The sequence below is a fragment of the Mesoplodon mirus genome, assembly GCF_964341445.2.
Source record: "Mesoplodon mirus genome assembly, chromosome: 10".
Taxonomy (NCBI): Eukaryota; Metazoa; Chordata; class Mammalia; order Artiodactyla; family Ziphiidae; genus Mesoplodon; species Mesoplodon mirus.
In genome coordinates, this window is record NC_138986.1 from 43,992,410 (window position 1) to 44,008,820 (window position 16,411).

Below are 16,411 nucleotides of genomic sequence, written 5' to 3' on the forward strand. Positions count from 1 at the left end.
CGCGTCCGGAGCCTGTGCTCCGCAACGGGAGAGGCCACAACAGTGAGAGGCCCGCATACCGCAAAAAAAAAAAAAAAAGAAAAAAAAAACAAAAAAAAAACAGACTTGCTGACTCTTGGTGCAATATTTATTTGCAAGCTCTATTTGCTGAAGTATAATTTTTCTAGGCCTGGAGAACTTTAAGTATTAGAGAGCTAAGTTTTCTTTTACATGTTTTATACCTATCTTAGTCCTAAATTCCCTATACAATGTTCATTTTACCTTTTCAATTCAGTGATTAATTTCTGCTTTGTCGACCATCTGTTTCAAGCTATCTCTTTATTCTGTTCTGGATATAATCAGAAAATCATTTTTGTTGGTTTACTATCAGCTTTAGTCTAACCAGTAGTACTCATTTTTCTAGTAGGCTGGTGCTACTCGTTTGTTACTGATTAACATGGTTTCTGTTCTGTTTAGTCTAATAAAATTAGACTCAGTTAGCATTCTCTAGGATTCACTTACCACCCGATCGGTTAACTCATGTAGCCCTGCTCCATTTCTTTGCATTGCCTTTTTGTTTTTCTTCCTCAATTCCAGACCCAAATTATCCTTAAATCAGACCTCCAAACCAGTTAAAGAGTTTCTCTCATCCTTTTCACCAAAGTAGTTATTACCATTTTGGTCTGCTTGGGCCATTATTGCCCTATGAGTAATAGTGACATACTTCATAATTTCCCTGGCATCCTCTTCTATTTTTCTGGGTATTCACCTCAGGCCAGACCCCCACAAAGTCTTCTCTGACCTTCCTTACTAGGCCCCCTACTCCTCCACATCACTCCTGCTGCTTTAGCTTCTGCTTTACCTCCAGTTGACTCACGTTTCCTTAAATCAGTTTTCATCATTAAAAACAAACCCCCCATAAATGACCAATATTCCTAATCATTGAGTTCCCAGTCTCACAGAGTCACAATTTAAGCCTTCGATACCCAATTTTGCGTCAGATATGCATTCCCTGGCTTGACAATCTGAAGAGATCTGAGGTGACAGTAGGTACTTCCATGTTTGTTCTTATGTTACCTTCATAATCCTGACAGTTTTACTGTCCCCTTTTAAACAGTTGAGAAAACAGGCTCAGAAAGTTGAACTAAATTGCCTAAGATGCAAATCACAAATTGTGCTTTCAAGCTAGGGTACCTTCCACTGTATCACAGCCATCTGTACTAAATTTGGCATAAAACAAAACAAAATCCCTATTTATATGAGTATTCAATTGAAGGTTATTCTTAACACATTCATGATGGTCTTTGAAGGGTATTTTTTAATCACTTATTTTAATTAATACAGAATTCCATAGTTATAGATTAAAATACTCCTGAAGTTACATATGTAATCATAATGTTTGCTGCATAAATGAATGAAATTAGCAGCTTGCTCCCTTCATTGAAGGGAGTAAATGTACAAAAAGGACTTTTATTTATTAAAAAAATTTTTTTAATTGTGTATTTTATTGTACTTAATTTCTGCTGTACAGCAAAGTGATTCAGTTATGCATGTACATTCTTTCTAAAAAAATTCTTTTCCATTATAGTTTATCACAGGATATTGAATATAGTTCCCTGTGCTATACAGTAGGACCTTATTGTTAATCCATCCTATGTATAATAGTTTACATCTGCTAACCCCAACTCCCACTCTGTCCCTCCAACACACCTCCACCCCTTGCCAACCGCAGGTCTGTTCTCTATGTCTGAGTCTGTTTCTGTTTTGTAGATAAGTTCATTTGTGTCATATTTTAGATTCCACATATAAGTGATATCATATGGTAGTTATCTTTCTCTTTCTGATTTACTTCACTTAGTATGATAATCTCTAGTTGCATCCATGTTGCTGCAAATGGCATTATTTCATTGTTTCTTATGGCTGAGTAGTATTCCATTGTATATGTATAAACCCAATCTCCTTTATCCATTCATCTGTCAATGGACATTTAGGTTATTTCCATGTCTTGGCTATTGTGAATAGTGTTGCTGTGAACATAGGGGTGTATGTATCTTTTTGAATTATAGTTTTGTCCAGATAAGTGTCCAGGAGTGGGATTGCTGGATCGTATGGTAATTCTTTTTTTTTTTTTTTTTTTTTTTTTTTTTGCGGTATGCGGGCCTCTCACTGTGGTGGCCTCTCCTGTTGCGGAGCACGGGCTCCGGATGCGCAGGCTCAGCGGCCATGGCTCACGGGCCCAGCCGCTCCGCGGCATGTAGGATTTTCCCGGACCGGGGCACGAACCCGTGTCCCCTGCATCGGCAGGCGGACTCTCAACCACTGCACCACCAGGGAATCCCAGTAATTCTATTTTTAGTTTTTTTTGAGGAAACTCTGTACCGTTTTCCATAGTGGCTGCATCAACTTACATGCCCACCAACAGTGTAGGAAGGTTCTTTTCTCCACACTCCAGCATTTGTTTGTAAACTTTTTAATTCTGACCAGTGTGAGATGATACCTCATTGTAGTTTTGCTTTGCATTTCTCTAATACCGCCATTGAGAGTTTTTTCATGTGCCTGTTGGCCATCTGCATGTCTTCTTTGGAGAAATGTCTATTTAGTTCTGCTGCCCATTTTTTGATTGGGCTTTTCGTTGTTGAGTTATGTGAGCTGTTTGTACTGGGTTGGCCAAAAAAAGTTTGCTTGGGTTTTTCTGTAAGATGTTACGGACTTTTTGGCCAACCCAATATATTTTGGAAATTAAGTCCTTGTCAGTCTCACCGTTTGCACATATTTTCTCCCATTTTTTAGGTTGTGTTTTGACTGTACTTTCCTTTGCTGTGCAAAAGCTTGTAAGTTTGATTCTGTCCCTTTATTTTTGCCTTTATTTCCACTGCCTTGGGAGAATGACCAAGAAACACTGGTATGACTTACATCAGAGAATGTTTTGCCTATGTTCTCTTTTAGGAGTTTTGTGGTGTCATGTCTTAAGTATTGAAGTTATTTTGAGTTAATTTTTGTGTATGATTGATTTGCAATTTACAATGTAAATCAACTGATTTACATTGATTTACATGTAGCTGTCCAACCTTCCCAACACCCCTTGCTGAAGAGACTGTCTTTTTTCCCATTGTATATTCTCACCTTCTTTGTCAAAGACTAATTGACCTTAGGTGTGTGGGTTTATTTCTGGGCTCTCTATTCTGTTGCATTGATCCATATGTCTGTTTATGTGCCAATACCATGCTGTTTTGATTACTGTAGCTTTGTAGTACTGTCTGAAGTCTGGGAGGGTTATGCCTCCTGCTTTGCTCTTTTTCCTTGTTTTGGCAACTATGGGTCTTTTATGGTTCCATAAAAATTTTAGGATTATTCTAGTTCTGGGAAAAGTGCCATGGGTAACTTGACAGGAATCACATTAAATCTGTAGATTGCTTTGGGTAATATGACCCTTTTAACAGTATTAATTCTTCCAATCCAAGATCATGGGATATCTTTCCATTTTGAATCATCTTCAGTTTCCTTTATTAACGTTTTATAGTTCTCAGCATATAAGTCTTTCACTCCCTTGGTCAGGTTTATTCCTAGGTATTTTTTTTTTTTTGATGGGATTTTAAAGGGGACTGTTTACAATCCCTTTCTGATATTTCATTCTTAGTGTAAAGAAATGCAACCAATTTCTGTATGTTAATCTTGTATCCTGCTACCTTGCTGAATTAGTTTATCAGCTCCTGTAGTTTTTTTGTTTTTTTTTGGTGGTATGCGGGCCTCTCACTGTTGTGGCCTCTCCCATTGCGGAGCACAGGCTCCGGACGCACAGTTTCAGCGGCCATGGCTCACGGACCCAGCCGCTCTGCGGCATGTGGGATCTTCCTGGACCGGGGCACAAAGCCATGTCCCCTGCATCGGCAGGCGGACTCTCAACCACTGCGCCACCAGGGAGGCCCCAGCTCCTGTAGTTTTGTGTGGAGTCTTTAGGGTTTCCTATATATAGTAGTATGTCATCTGCATGTAATGACAATTTTACCTTTTCCCTACCAATCTGAATACCTTTTATTTCTTTTTCTTGTCTGACTGCTGTTGCTAGGACTTCCAATACTATGTTGAATAGAAGTGGTGAGAGTGGGCATCCTTGTCTTTTTCCGGATTTTAGTGGGACGGCTTTCAGCTTTTTACCATTGAGTATTATATTGGCTGTGGGTTTGTCATAAATAGCTTTTATTAATGTTGAGATATTTTCCCTCTATACCCACTTTGGTAAGAGTTTTTTTTTTTTTTTTTTTTAACATTTATTTATTTATTTATTTAGTGTGTGTGTGTGTGTGGGGGGTACGCGGGCCTCTCACTGTTGTGGCCTCTCCCGTTGCGGAGCACAGGCTCCGGTCGCACAGGCTCAGCAGCCATGGCTCACGGGTCCAGCCGCTCCGCGGCATGTGGGATCTTCCCGGACCTGGGCACGAACCCTCGTCCCCTGCATCGGCAGGTGGACTCTCAACCACTGCGACACCAGGGAAGCCCCTGGTAAGAGTTTTTATCATGAATGGATGTTGAATTTTATCAAAAGCTTTTTCTGCATCTATTGAGATGACCATGTAGTTTTTGGTTTTTCTTTTGTTGATCTGGTGTATCACATTGATTGATTTGCATATGTTGAACCATCCTTGTGACCCTGGGATGAATCCAACTTGGTCCTGGTGTAGGATCCTTTTTCTGTGTTCTTGGCTTTGGTATGCTAATATTTTGTTGAGAATTTTTGCATCTATATTCTTCAAAGATATTGGCCTGTAATTTTCTTTTTTGGTAGTGTCTTTGTCTTATTTTGGTATCAGGGCAATGGTGGCTTCATAGGCCTGTATGCTAATATTAAATTTAAGTCCTCTGTCCATTAACACAATTTTCCTGCTTTCTTATTTCATGTAACTTTATTAAAGAATATACAGCTTTTCTTCTCTAATATCCTCTTTTAAATTTTAAATATACCATTTTTGATGATTATTTTTACTCTTCATATACAATTAGAAACACTTTTTAGAAACAAATAAAAAATTTTTAAACTCTAATTACAGTCCAACAGAAAAACGTTCATTAGAAGCACTGACTGACTCTGCTAGAAAAGTGGGAGGAAACTTGGATATAAACTCTTAACCATCTTTTTGACAAGATGGAAAAAACTAAGGTCAGATTAGTTGGTAACTTGTTCAGATTTCTTTGGTAGCTACTGGTAAAAGTTGGACTAGAACTTCTGACTTGAGTGAATTTTTCACTCTTCAGTGGCCAAAAAAATGCAATTAACTTACCTTGGAGTTCGCATTTTTCATATTAACAAGAGCAGTTTATAAGCATTTAAAGATGTATTATTCTTTGCCATTGACAAAATAAACATGCATAAGGAAAAACAGCTTTATTTTTAAAAGAAATCAAATGTCTACTGAAAGTATACATGAAACAGCATCTTTCACTTAAGCCCTAAGCTTGATTATGTATGCTCTTTATTATATTCCAATAAGATTTTGGAATTCAATTTCAAAGACAATCACATTTATTAGTAGATACTGAAGAAAGCTACTGACTTTGAGGAAAAAAAATCAGTAACTGTTGACCTACCCTGAGATACTCATCCCCACAATATATTTGGGATTATTTGAACACTTAAAAATTTAACAAAATACTTTTCATTGCATCCATCAATATGTTAAATTCTCTGCTACAGTCCAAGTAAAATGATGGTGACCAGTGTTTTCTGTTATGTCCATGATGGAGAGGGTAAAATTACAGCATAAAGAGTAGCCAAGAATTTATATTGTAAACATTATCTGGGTCCAAACATCTTGCAACAAACAGCTACTAATATGACTATACGTTAGCACATCGAACACAATAATCCTGGATTGTAGTATAACTATAAAACCTCTTAAAGCAATTTTTTCTCAACCTCTCTTTTCATTATCACCCCTCCCTGCCCTAGGAGAAAAATATTTAATTTTTAATTTAACTTTAAATTACATTTCTCCCTAATGAGAGAAATTAATACTAAGGAATAAGATTTTATTGAGTAGGGTTGAGATATGGAGGACCATAATCCATTGCATTATACTAAGATTTTTTTCACCCCAAGAACCAATTTTTGCCCCACTGAGAATACATGCCTTAGAGTGAAGTAAGCAGCCTTTAACATTATTAGGGAGGAAAAAAACCCTAATGGGTAACATTGGAGGCTGAAATAGTTGGCTTCTCTATCATCCCTGTCCCATTATGGCTGTGTGGTCTCAGAAGACATCATGTCTACTTCCTTGCTTTGGTAACCACAAAAATAGCATAGTTAAAATAATTTAATCTTACTAGACTTGGTGTTCTGAACTGTAAGTTGAAACAACAGGTGTAGATCAGTTATTCTCAATTCTGGCTGCATTTTCCTGGGACATATTAAAGACATCAATGCTCATCTGTATCCCCAAACCAATTAAACCAATGTCTGGAGGTTATGGTCTAGTCAATGGTTCTTAAACTTTAGTGTGAACCACACTGTAATTAAGCACAGATTGCTGGGTCCCGTTCCCAGAGTTTCTGATTCTGTATGTCTGGGATGGGGCCTGTAAATTTGCATTTCTATCAAGTTTGCAGGTGCTGCTAGGCTAGTGGTTTGGGGAACACACTTTGAGAACCACTGGTCTAGGCAAATGTGTAAATATGCATGTGTATGTATATATGTATATGTGTATATATATCCCCAGGTGATTCTAATCTCAGAACTGCTAGTATAGAAAATATTAATAAGATTCTTTTCAGTTCTAAGATATTGAGATTTTAACACAATGAGAGTTGTTGGGTATCAAGATGATCTCTACAGAAAGGACACTTATGGAAAAACATACCAATTTCTTGGTCACTTAATTAAGAATTTGTTTCTATAAAGCATTTTACAGTAGTCTTTGAAAAGTAACATTTTTACAGTACATTTGCTGTATATATGGTTCTTCACTTCATTTTTCAGTAAACATAAGTTTATTTGGTTGTCAGTTTCCCATCATTTGATAAGACCAATGGAGGGTTTGGATAATAGCCTGCTGTTTTTGAATTGTTTGAAGAGAAACTTGTAAATTTGTAGTCCAGGGGTAATTCTGGGGAAAAAAAAAAAGATTCTGCAGATTTCAAAAGAACTTTCATAAATATAAACAAATCGAAATTTGATAGTCATTGATAATAAAACATTTTTAATTTCATAATTTTAATATTTCTTTTGTCACCTGGATAGGTTGCATGATGTAACTGGTAAATGAGAAGTAATAATCTTCATAGCCCTTAGTAATAGTTACTAAGAATAATCTTTGAATGCTTAGCTAAATAAGAATTCTAATATGCACAATATGTCAACGTTTTCCATATGATAAGCATCACACACACACGCAAACACACAGCCACAAGAGGGGGGAGAGAACATAAAATTCATACTTTATTGATGGTGGGATGTTGTGACATCTTCAATATAAGTATCTCAAAAGCTAGCCTTCAGATATTTTCTTCCCAAGCTTCTTCAAAGAACCATTACCAGAAATATTACAAGTGAAACGTTATATGTCATGTAATGATAGTCATTCCACATGCAGATACTGGGTAGTCATCCTTATTTCACAAATTTCACAAGTAAAACATTATTTGGTAGTACTCAGTATTTTGAAAATGATACTAACATAAAAATTATACTTTATATTAAATACCAGTGAGAGTTATTAAGACCCAAATAGTTAATCCTTATGAGGAGAAAACTAGTGCTAAAGATTGGGCAGAAGGAACACTGCCTTTCTGAGGCCAGAGAAAGCTAAGATTACTATAAACAGAAAAACATTCGTATTAGTGAATTTCACTGGTCTTCACTGCTTCAAGTTAGCTGGAGCATATTTTGAGCCATTAAAAAGGCTCATTAAAAGGCATTGGAAAGTACATTGATAAAACTGAGTTTCTAAAATAGTGCATCTGAGGTCCTCGATTTCTTATAAGCCACAAAAATGATACAGGCTGCGAGCTGACCCAGCCACCTCTTTCTCTGTCTTTCCTACACACTTCCTAAAGTAAATGTTTTAAAAGCTGTTATAAGGTTAAAATGATTACATTATCAAAATGCTTATAAACCAACCATCATGGTAATATATATTGCAAACTTTTATAACATCTATAAAAATACCTCCTAAGCATTTAAATGTCAATGAGAGAACCACATCTAACAGAATACTGACGAATAAAGAAACATTACGTGAATACAAAAAAGGTTTTAAGAGACAAAGGGGGAATATCAGGTTTGTTTTTCATTTCCTATCTCATTTAAAACAAAAATTTTATTCTCTCTCCCAGGTAGCAGAAAAAGTCTACTAAGGTTAAGAAATCTGGGTGTGGAATAACCAAACTGAGATCAGATTACTACTGTGTTAAAACAAGTACGTCCAGATTGGGGATTCAACAAGAGGGAGACATTTGCATGTCTTAGAGAAGTCACTGTTGGGTGCTTTTTAGAAGAAAAGAGAATGGTAGGCAAAGAACCAAATTCTTGTTTACCACAATGGTGTTCTATTAAACTCTGTGTACTAAATACACCATAATATCAACCACATTATCTAATAATTAAATGAAGAGAACCAAAATGAACAAATATTCTTAAACAGTAAGTTCAATGTAAAACAACACAGAAACAGAACAACTCTCGGGACTTTTTAAAAAGATACTGGCAGGATAACATTTATATAAAGATCCTATCTTCAACATGTCTAAAGCCATGACCATCACACCATTTTTCTTTCAGCCATTTTTCTTACTTGGAGGTCAATTACACAGTACTATCCAAATTTACTAAATATGTTACTGAAATAATAAGTTTCAAATTCTGTGTGAGATGTAATTTCCTTATGAGAATGTGATCATAAGCAATGAGTGCTAAGTTAAAGAGAGACTAACACTTTGCTTTTTGAGGCAATGTCTTGGACATCAAAATCGACAATCAAATATAACTTACCAACTCTCTAATTCTCCCCCCCCACCCCAAATCGAAGTCTTTAGCTTTGTTTGACTACTGGTGAGTCGAAGTATTTTGTCCTAATAAAAGTTAGAAGACAAAGGCTCTGCCAAATTCTTTTCTAGGATGCTGAGGAGGAAAGCTTTTGGAAGGTGAAAATGGGAGCCACACTGATGTTACTACTGCTTCCTTAAGGAGAAGTGATTACCCCAGAAGACACACAGGGGATTATTTTCCCATTTTTTGAGAAATATTTAAATCCTGGAATAATGGAGAGTCACTTTTCCTTGACTCTCTTACCATTTCACAACCATATCCCACTGAACAGTTTCTATCCAGGTACTTTAGAATAATTCAGTGACTTCCATTATCACACAACCCTACTCTCTCACTATAAATTTGAGTCACTTTGAAGGAAAGAAAGAGTGAAATATAAAAAATTGAAAATAATAGTTTAGTCCTGGGCCAGTCCCTCCCTTCAAGTTACAGGGTCCATTTCTTTAATAGGAAAATTGTATGTGAAAAGAAGAAATATATTCTTTAATTTTATGTGTGTAAGCATGGAACAAAATGAAAAAAAATCAATCTTTTGAAACTGGTGAGAATGAGATATTATTTCAGTGAGTAAGATATATTGACATATTGGATTTGTATAATGGCATAGAGAATGGACCTTTTGGAAGGTCACACATATCTTAGGGTCATCATCATACTACCAATAAATATCAGATACATAGCTTACTTTACTTTCTCTCATATCCACCCTGTGAGGGTGGTATACCCAGTTTAAGGAAGAAGAATCTGAGGTTCAAAAAAAAGTAGACTTCCACTTCTGAATTGGAGCTGAGACAACTAGAAAAGCTGGATAAAATAAAAACATCAGAGTGAAGTTATTGGAGAGTTGAAGAGGCAACTAAGACCTGAGGACAAACACTTCCTGGGAAGGAACAAGCAGCAGTGAAGTGAGCCAGCATTCTGCCACAGCTTTTCCCTTTAGGCACCAGAATTCTGGCTGGGGGCGGGGCAGGGGCAGTTACTAGCAGCAGAAAAACCAGAAGAGATTTTGGCAGTCTTGAAGGGCTACAGAGACAAAAAGTGAGGGGCTGGAACCTGCTATAAACAAAGGGGTGGAGAACCGGGTTCTAGTCTCAAGCCCTTCGCCAAACTCTGCAAGGGAACTTCAGGAAACTAAGAAGCAAGCAGAAACATACCCCTCTGTAAAGCAGAGTAGATTTTCCAGCAGTTTCTTGGTATTGAGAAAACAGGCAGGGATTAAATTCTGACCTGAGAGAAGAGAGGGTGAATACCTCGGACTTTCAGTGATACTATTTCTGAAACCAGAATTTATTATTATGAAGTGATTCTCTTTCATGTTCAGGGATTTTTTTTCCTTCACATTAATAGAGCTAACTCTAACTTTCTTTCGGTTACCATTAACATGGTATTGTCTCTTTCTATCTTTTGATATTCAAACTTTCTGCATCCCTTTCTCCCCATTTTTCTCTCCATTTTTGTTTTTTTTGGGGGGGTTAAAATGATTTTACATAATTAGTTCGGTATATGTATCATTACAGTGCTTTTGGTAGTTATCTTAGAGATTACGAGTTGCATTTCTGACTTAATATCTAACATACTCTCATCCTTTGCCACATAATAAAACATGTTAGAACACATTTAACTCCAGCTGTCCTATTTTGTGATTTATATGCTATTGGTGTCATATGTCTTAAAATTCTTTATTTAAACCCCATAGGACTTTAAAAAATTGTTTCTAACGGTAAATATTCATTCTAATTTATTCACACACTGGAATAATGGAGAGTCACTTTTCCTTGACTCTCTTACTATTTCACAACCATATCCCACTGAACAGTTTCTATCCAGGTACTTTAGAATAATTCAGTGAAGTATATTCACTTCTTTCATCTCCAGTCTTCCAAGAGGGATCATTCTCACTTTTGCATGAAGAACAAGACCCTTTAGTATTTTCTATACAGTGCAGGTCTTCTGGAGATACATTTTTGTCTGTCTAAAAATATTTTTCTTTTATTCTTTAATGATATCTTTACTTGGTATAGAATTCCATCAAGACTGACAAGCATTTTCTTTCAGCAATTTAAAGATACTATTCTACTGTCTTTTGGCTTCTTTTGTTTCTGGGAAGAGTCAGATGTCAGATGTCTAACACTCTTATGAAGTACTCCTTTGAAATCAATCTGTCTTTATTCTCTGACTGCTTTTAATATTTCTTAATTATCTGGTCTTTAGCAGTTAACTTTGGGATTTCCTTTTATGTATTGTGTTTCAGTTCTTTGGGCTACTTAAACCTTTGGCTTATTTTCTTTCATCATTTTTGGAAAGCCTGTTGTAGTTATTGCTTTTGGCTTATTCTCATCTCCTAAGATTCTAATTATAGGAATCTTATTCCTTCTCATTATATCTCCTGTGTCTCTTAGTCCCTCTTCTGTATCTTCCATGCTTTTGTCTCTTCAGGCTTCATTGTGGTTGTTTTCTTTTGGCCTATTTTCCAGCGTACTAATTCACTTTTCCTGTGTCTAATCTTCTGTTAAACCCATCCATTAAGTTCTTAATTTTTACTTTTTAATATTTCAATTTTAGAATTTCCACTTTTTACTAGTTTTTATATAGCTACCAAATTTCTCATTCCTTTCTTTTCTGTACTTGAACTTGGTTATTTCTGTTAGTGTAGTCTCATACCCTTGTGTACCTGGTTATTTTTCATTATGTGCTGAACCTTGTATTCATTGTTTTTTGAAATAATTTGAGTCCTAGAATGATGTTATCTTCCTCAAAAGAGAACAGTCATTAATTCTTACCAGGTGCCTTGGGGCACTACCAATCTAGAATCTCCTCAATCCAGTTTTAGTGATTCAGCTGATTTAAAGATGAGCTTCAGTTTCCTGTGAATGCCTACTTCTAATTCATCCTTCGGAGTCTCAACAGAGATTGAGAGAGTCCACCAGGCCCACCCTTCCTTTGGCAGGCCCTACCTTCCACTTTCTACCCCTGCAGGTTCATGAAACTACGAAAAGGCCACTCACTTCTTTGAGTGCCTTCTCCTGAGTTAGCAAACGGGGGGAAAAGCAGCCCCCAAAGTCATGTTCACCTTACTTGGCTTCCTTAGCATCCTGTCCTGGTAACTCTTCCCTAGCTTTCTCCTATGACTCCAGGCAGACTTAAAAAAAAAAAAAAAAAAGTACAGCATTTGTAGTTGGCTCCAGCGGACAGGCAGGTCTTAATTACCTAAACTGCCATATCTAGGTGTTACCCAAGAAAAATCTATAAATTCCATGGGAAAATTTTCTTCTTTTAAAGAAAAGAATTCCAGGGCTTCCCTGGTGGCGCAGTGGTTAAGAATCCGCCTGCCAATGCAGGAGACATGGGTTCGAGCCCTGGTCCAGAAAGATCCCACATGCCGCGGAGCAACTAAGCCCGTGCACCACAACTACTGGAGCCTGCACTCTAGAGCCTGCAAGCCACAACTACTGAGCTCGTGTGCCGCAACTACTGAAGCTCGCGCGCCTAGAGCCCGTGCTCCACAACAGGAGAAGCCACCGCAAGGAGAAGCCCGTGCATTGCAACGAAGAGTAGCCCCCAATCGCCACAACTAGAGAAAAGAACGTGCGCAGCAACAGACCCAACACAGCCAAAGAAATTAAAATAAAATTAATTAAAAAATACCTAAAATTTAAAAAAAGAAAGAAAAGAATTCTACTACTTCAGGTCATTACTGTCCAGCAACAGGGAAAGCTTTATAAGTATTATCCATCTTACCTGCTATTGCTTCAATACTTGGAATTGCAATAGTGCTGTAAGCACTGATTCTCTTACAAGACCATGTATAAACCAAGGAATCTTCTGTATTTTCCAGTCCGGAAACTGAATCAATAAAAAAGGAGCCCCATTTTTTAGATAATCTATTTAGAGGCTTTGCCTTTGGTCCCTGAAACAAGAAATAGAATAACGAAACTGTGATTAATTAGTGTTCAACCTCATTATAAGTTTTTCCCACCAATAAGTAAATCAAAATAGAACTGTGTAGGAATCTCAGTTGTTTAACTTTAACCAGACTATATACTATATAAAAAGTAAAACAAAACTTTGTAGTCCTTTAATGTATTCTCCTCTGGCTTTGTTTGGGAACCCCTTTCTCATCCTTTGGGATCTGGCTTGGATGCCACCCAGGATATTTTCCTTGATTTCCCACAGTTGGGTTGGCTTAGGTCACCTCCATTTTCTCACACTCTGAGTTTATCCCTAATATGGTACTTCTCATACTATTTTGCAATTATCATACTATTTACTTTTTGCCCTGGACAAATTATGAACTACAGAAGGTTAGGAACTATCTCATGTATTAGTGTATCCTTAAAGGCTTAGTGCCTAGGACATAGCAAGCACAGAAATGTTGTAGACTAAATAAGACTCATTCAAAAAATACTTCTCAGTGTTTTATGGATGTAGTATAAAACTAAGAATGGAAAAAAATCCTATCACGTCCATAGTTGGATTATAAAATCTGTCATCCTTTTCTGATGAAAACTTCATTTGAAGCAGCAAAGAGTCCCAAATATGCCTTTAGATTCATGATTCTTTGTGCTGGAACTCACTTTGTGAAGCAAGATGAAAATATGTGTTTTTCAGATGATGGTGTTTAGAAATCACTTAGCAAGAATCTATCTGGATTTCACCAAAGATATTTAAGAGCAGTATGGAATATAAATATCTATGCTTCTGTGTGTACATTTAAGGTGTATTTAGATATAATTTCTCAAGGTGTAAAGAGAAGTTTATAGTGTCACTTTTATTTAGTTCACTGTCTTTTCTAAAATAATGTGTGAGAAGAAATGACTCGTATCACACAGGCTATATGTAGATAATGGTTCTGCCAACACTGAGTGGTAATCTGGGCTGCACATTATTCTTTTGAAAAGAGGAAAACAGACCTGTTTACCCTTTCTGGTTCAATGTATTATGGATGCTGTTATTGTCTAAATGTTTGTGTCCTTCCAAAATTCATATGTTGAAATTCTAACCCCCAAGATGATGGAATTATGAGGTGAGGCCTTGAACAGGTGCTTAGGTCATGAGGGTGGAGCCCTCATGAAGCCCTCATGATTAGTGTCCTTATAAAAGAGATCCCAGAAAGCTACCTTCTCCCTTCTGCCATGTGAGGGTACAGGGAGAAGATGGTGGTCTATGAGGAAGTGGGCCCTCACAAGACAATCAATCAGCTGGCACCATGATCTTGGACTTCCCAGTCTCTAGAACTCTGAGAAATACATGTTTGTTGTTTGTAAGCCAGCTAGTCTATGGTATTTTGTTAGAGCAGCCAAAATGGACAGATGCTAATCTTTGTTTATTCTGATGCTGAAGTTTTAATGACTCATTTTCTCAAATATAAAATATATATATCACTAATCAAAAGAATCATGCCATTTCTTGAATATATCAACAAGGAGCACTCCTATTTTCATTGAGCCTTTATATCTTATAGATTTCACCCCTTAATGGTAAGTGTTCTCACCAAGTTTCTATCTTCTCTTCTTCTCTCTCTTGTCTCTCTCCCTTAGACATCTCTCAATTTTCCTCGCTTATCCTAACCTATCTCCCACACCAGTTTGATCTCATCCTCCAGCTATTTCAAAGAAATGGAATTCAACATTAAACCAATCACATCTCTCTCCTCACAAAACCAGGTCTTTCTCATGACTTCCGTATTTATATGAATAAAACCCATCAATTCCAGTTGGCTGCGCTTGAAAACCATCGATGTTTTGTGTCTCAGCTCCTACCATCAGCACCCAGCTAGTTGTGCCTCCAGAACAGCCGCCATGTACTCTCTCCACCTCTTTCTCACTAGTGCCCACTGTTCATGTTTGTATCACCTCTAGTCTGGGCTGCTGGGACAGCCCGCCACAGCATCCCTTCTTCCCATGTGCTGAGCCCATCCTTCACACAGCTGCTAAATGAAAGCTTCGCCCCTGTTGCCTGCACATTCAAAAACTGCTAGTGATGCGTTTGGCTGACAAACCTACACATCTGCTATTTTACGGTCAAGACTGTGTATTGTAGCCTCTACATTACAATCTCTGTACACTTATTCATGTTACTTCCTGAACCAAGAATGTTATTTCCATCAGGCGAAAATGTACCTGTCCTTCAATGTTTACCTCACATTCTACATTTTTTTATAAAATTTTCCCTAATTCTCCTCAATGAAGTATCCATCCTGTCTTGTTTGTAATTCTTTTTTAATTTGTACCCTCTGGAGGCAGTTATGCTTTATTTGTATACTCAAGCTCCCTGACCCCTTTTATCCACAGACTAATATTTTCTGTTAAAAGGATCTGTGTATGATTCATTTATAAGTCCCTGATATTCACAGTAGGGAGGCTTGCACAAATTAAAAACTTAGTATATGTTGAACAAGACAATGGTGTCAGACTGGTCATTTAATGAGTGGCCTTATTAAGATATCTCTGCTAATCCAATAAGCTCTTACTTATGTCTGATAGTTGTGATGAAAGTTTTGAGTATTGTTCTGAAATATGTGTATGTGTGTGTACACCCAACAGAGAGCTACCAAATCCTGTCTCTTCAGTCACAGTGGGTGGATTTATTAAGGACATATATGTTCAATGGAGCAGGGCTGGGGTGGGGAGGTGGAGTGTGATGGTAAAGGAACATTATTTCAATTCTATCTTGGGAAATAAAATCTTCAAGGCTGTTGATTCACTGTTTGCTGTCGAAGAGCCAATTATTAACTCTTTGTTCATGATGTGTTTATAACTAATTAACAAGAAAAGGGGTCTGTGGGAGAAGGATGGAGCTACTGTTTTTGTAATGCTAAAGGAAACATTCCCACTGATTCTTCATTTCCTTATTACTGTCTGTGCATTCTCAAATCATTTTGAAGAAACCAAATCTCCTTATTTCTCTTTAGGGGAAACCTCCTCCCAAATCCCTCGGGTTAGAAGGCCCACCTCCTGGAATTTTATTTTAAAGCTCTTTTTAACTCAGTCCACAGAACTTCCAATGTCACACTGAAGACCACATGCTACTCAGTGGAAACCTTGTAGAAACCTGACCCCTTTTTTCTAACATTCAGTTGCATCTACTTATAGCTATCTTTTTTTTTTTTTAAATAAATAGACTTTATTTGTTAGAACAGTTTTAGGTTTCCAGATAAATAGAGCATCTCCTTCCCCCCTGAGCCCTGGGGCACCCACTGTTCTTTTCCAGAATGTCATATAGTTGTATACAGTATGCAGCCTTTTCGGAACTGGCTTCTTTCACTTAGTAATATGCACTTAAGTTTACTCCATGTTTTTCCATGGCTTGATAGTTTCTTTTTATTGTTATTTTTGATTGGACATTTGTTTTTTGACTTGTGTTTTCCCTTCTTTTTAGATTGTTCCACTGGAATGA

General features: G+C 37.1%; 1 protein-coding gene across 3 annotated transcripts in view; it reads right to left on the reverse strand.

The window, feature by feature from the left end:
• Positions 1 to 5,344: 5,344 nt before the first annotated feature.
• The window catches only part of NT5DC1 (5'-nucleotidase domain containing 1), a 126,696-nt gene continuing 115,629 nt past the window's right edge, over positions 5,345 to 16,411 (reverse strand). For all 3 annotated transcript variants that reach the window (XM_082633749.1, XM_082633748.1, XM_082633750.1), the window contains 2 exons: positions 12,755 to 12,923; positions 5,345 to 7,076 (listed from right to left, as the gene is read on the reverse strand). In XM_082633749.1, coding sequence (XP_082489875.1) covers positions 6,961 to 7,076; positions 12,755 to 12,923 — 285 coding nt within the window. In that variant the 3' untranslated portion in view covers positions 5,345 to 6,960. The remainder of the gene's footprint in view (positions 7,077 to 12,754; positions 12,924 to 16,411) is intronic.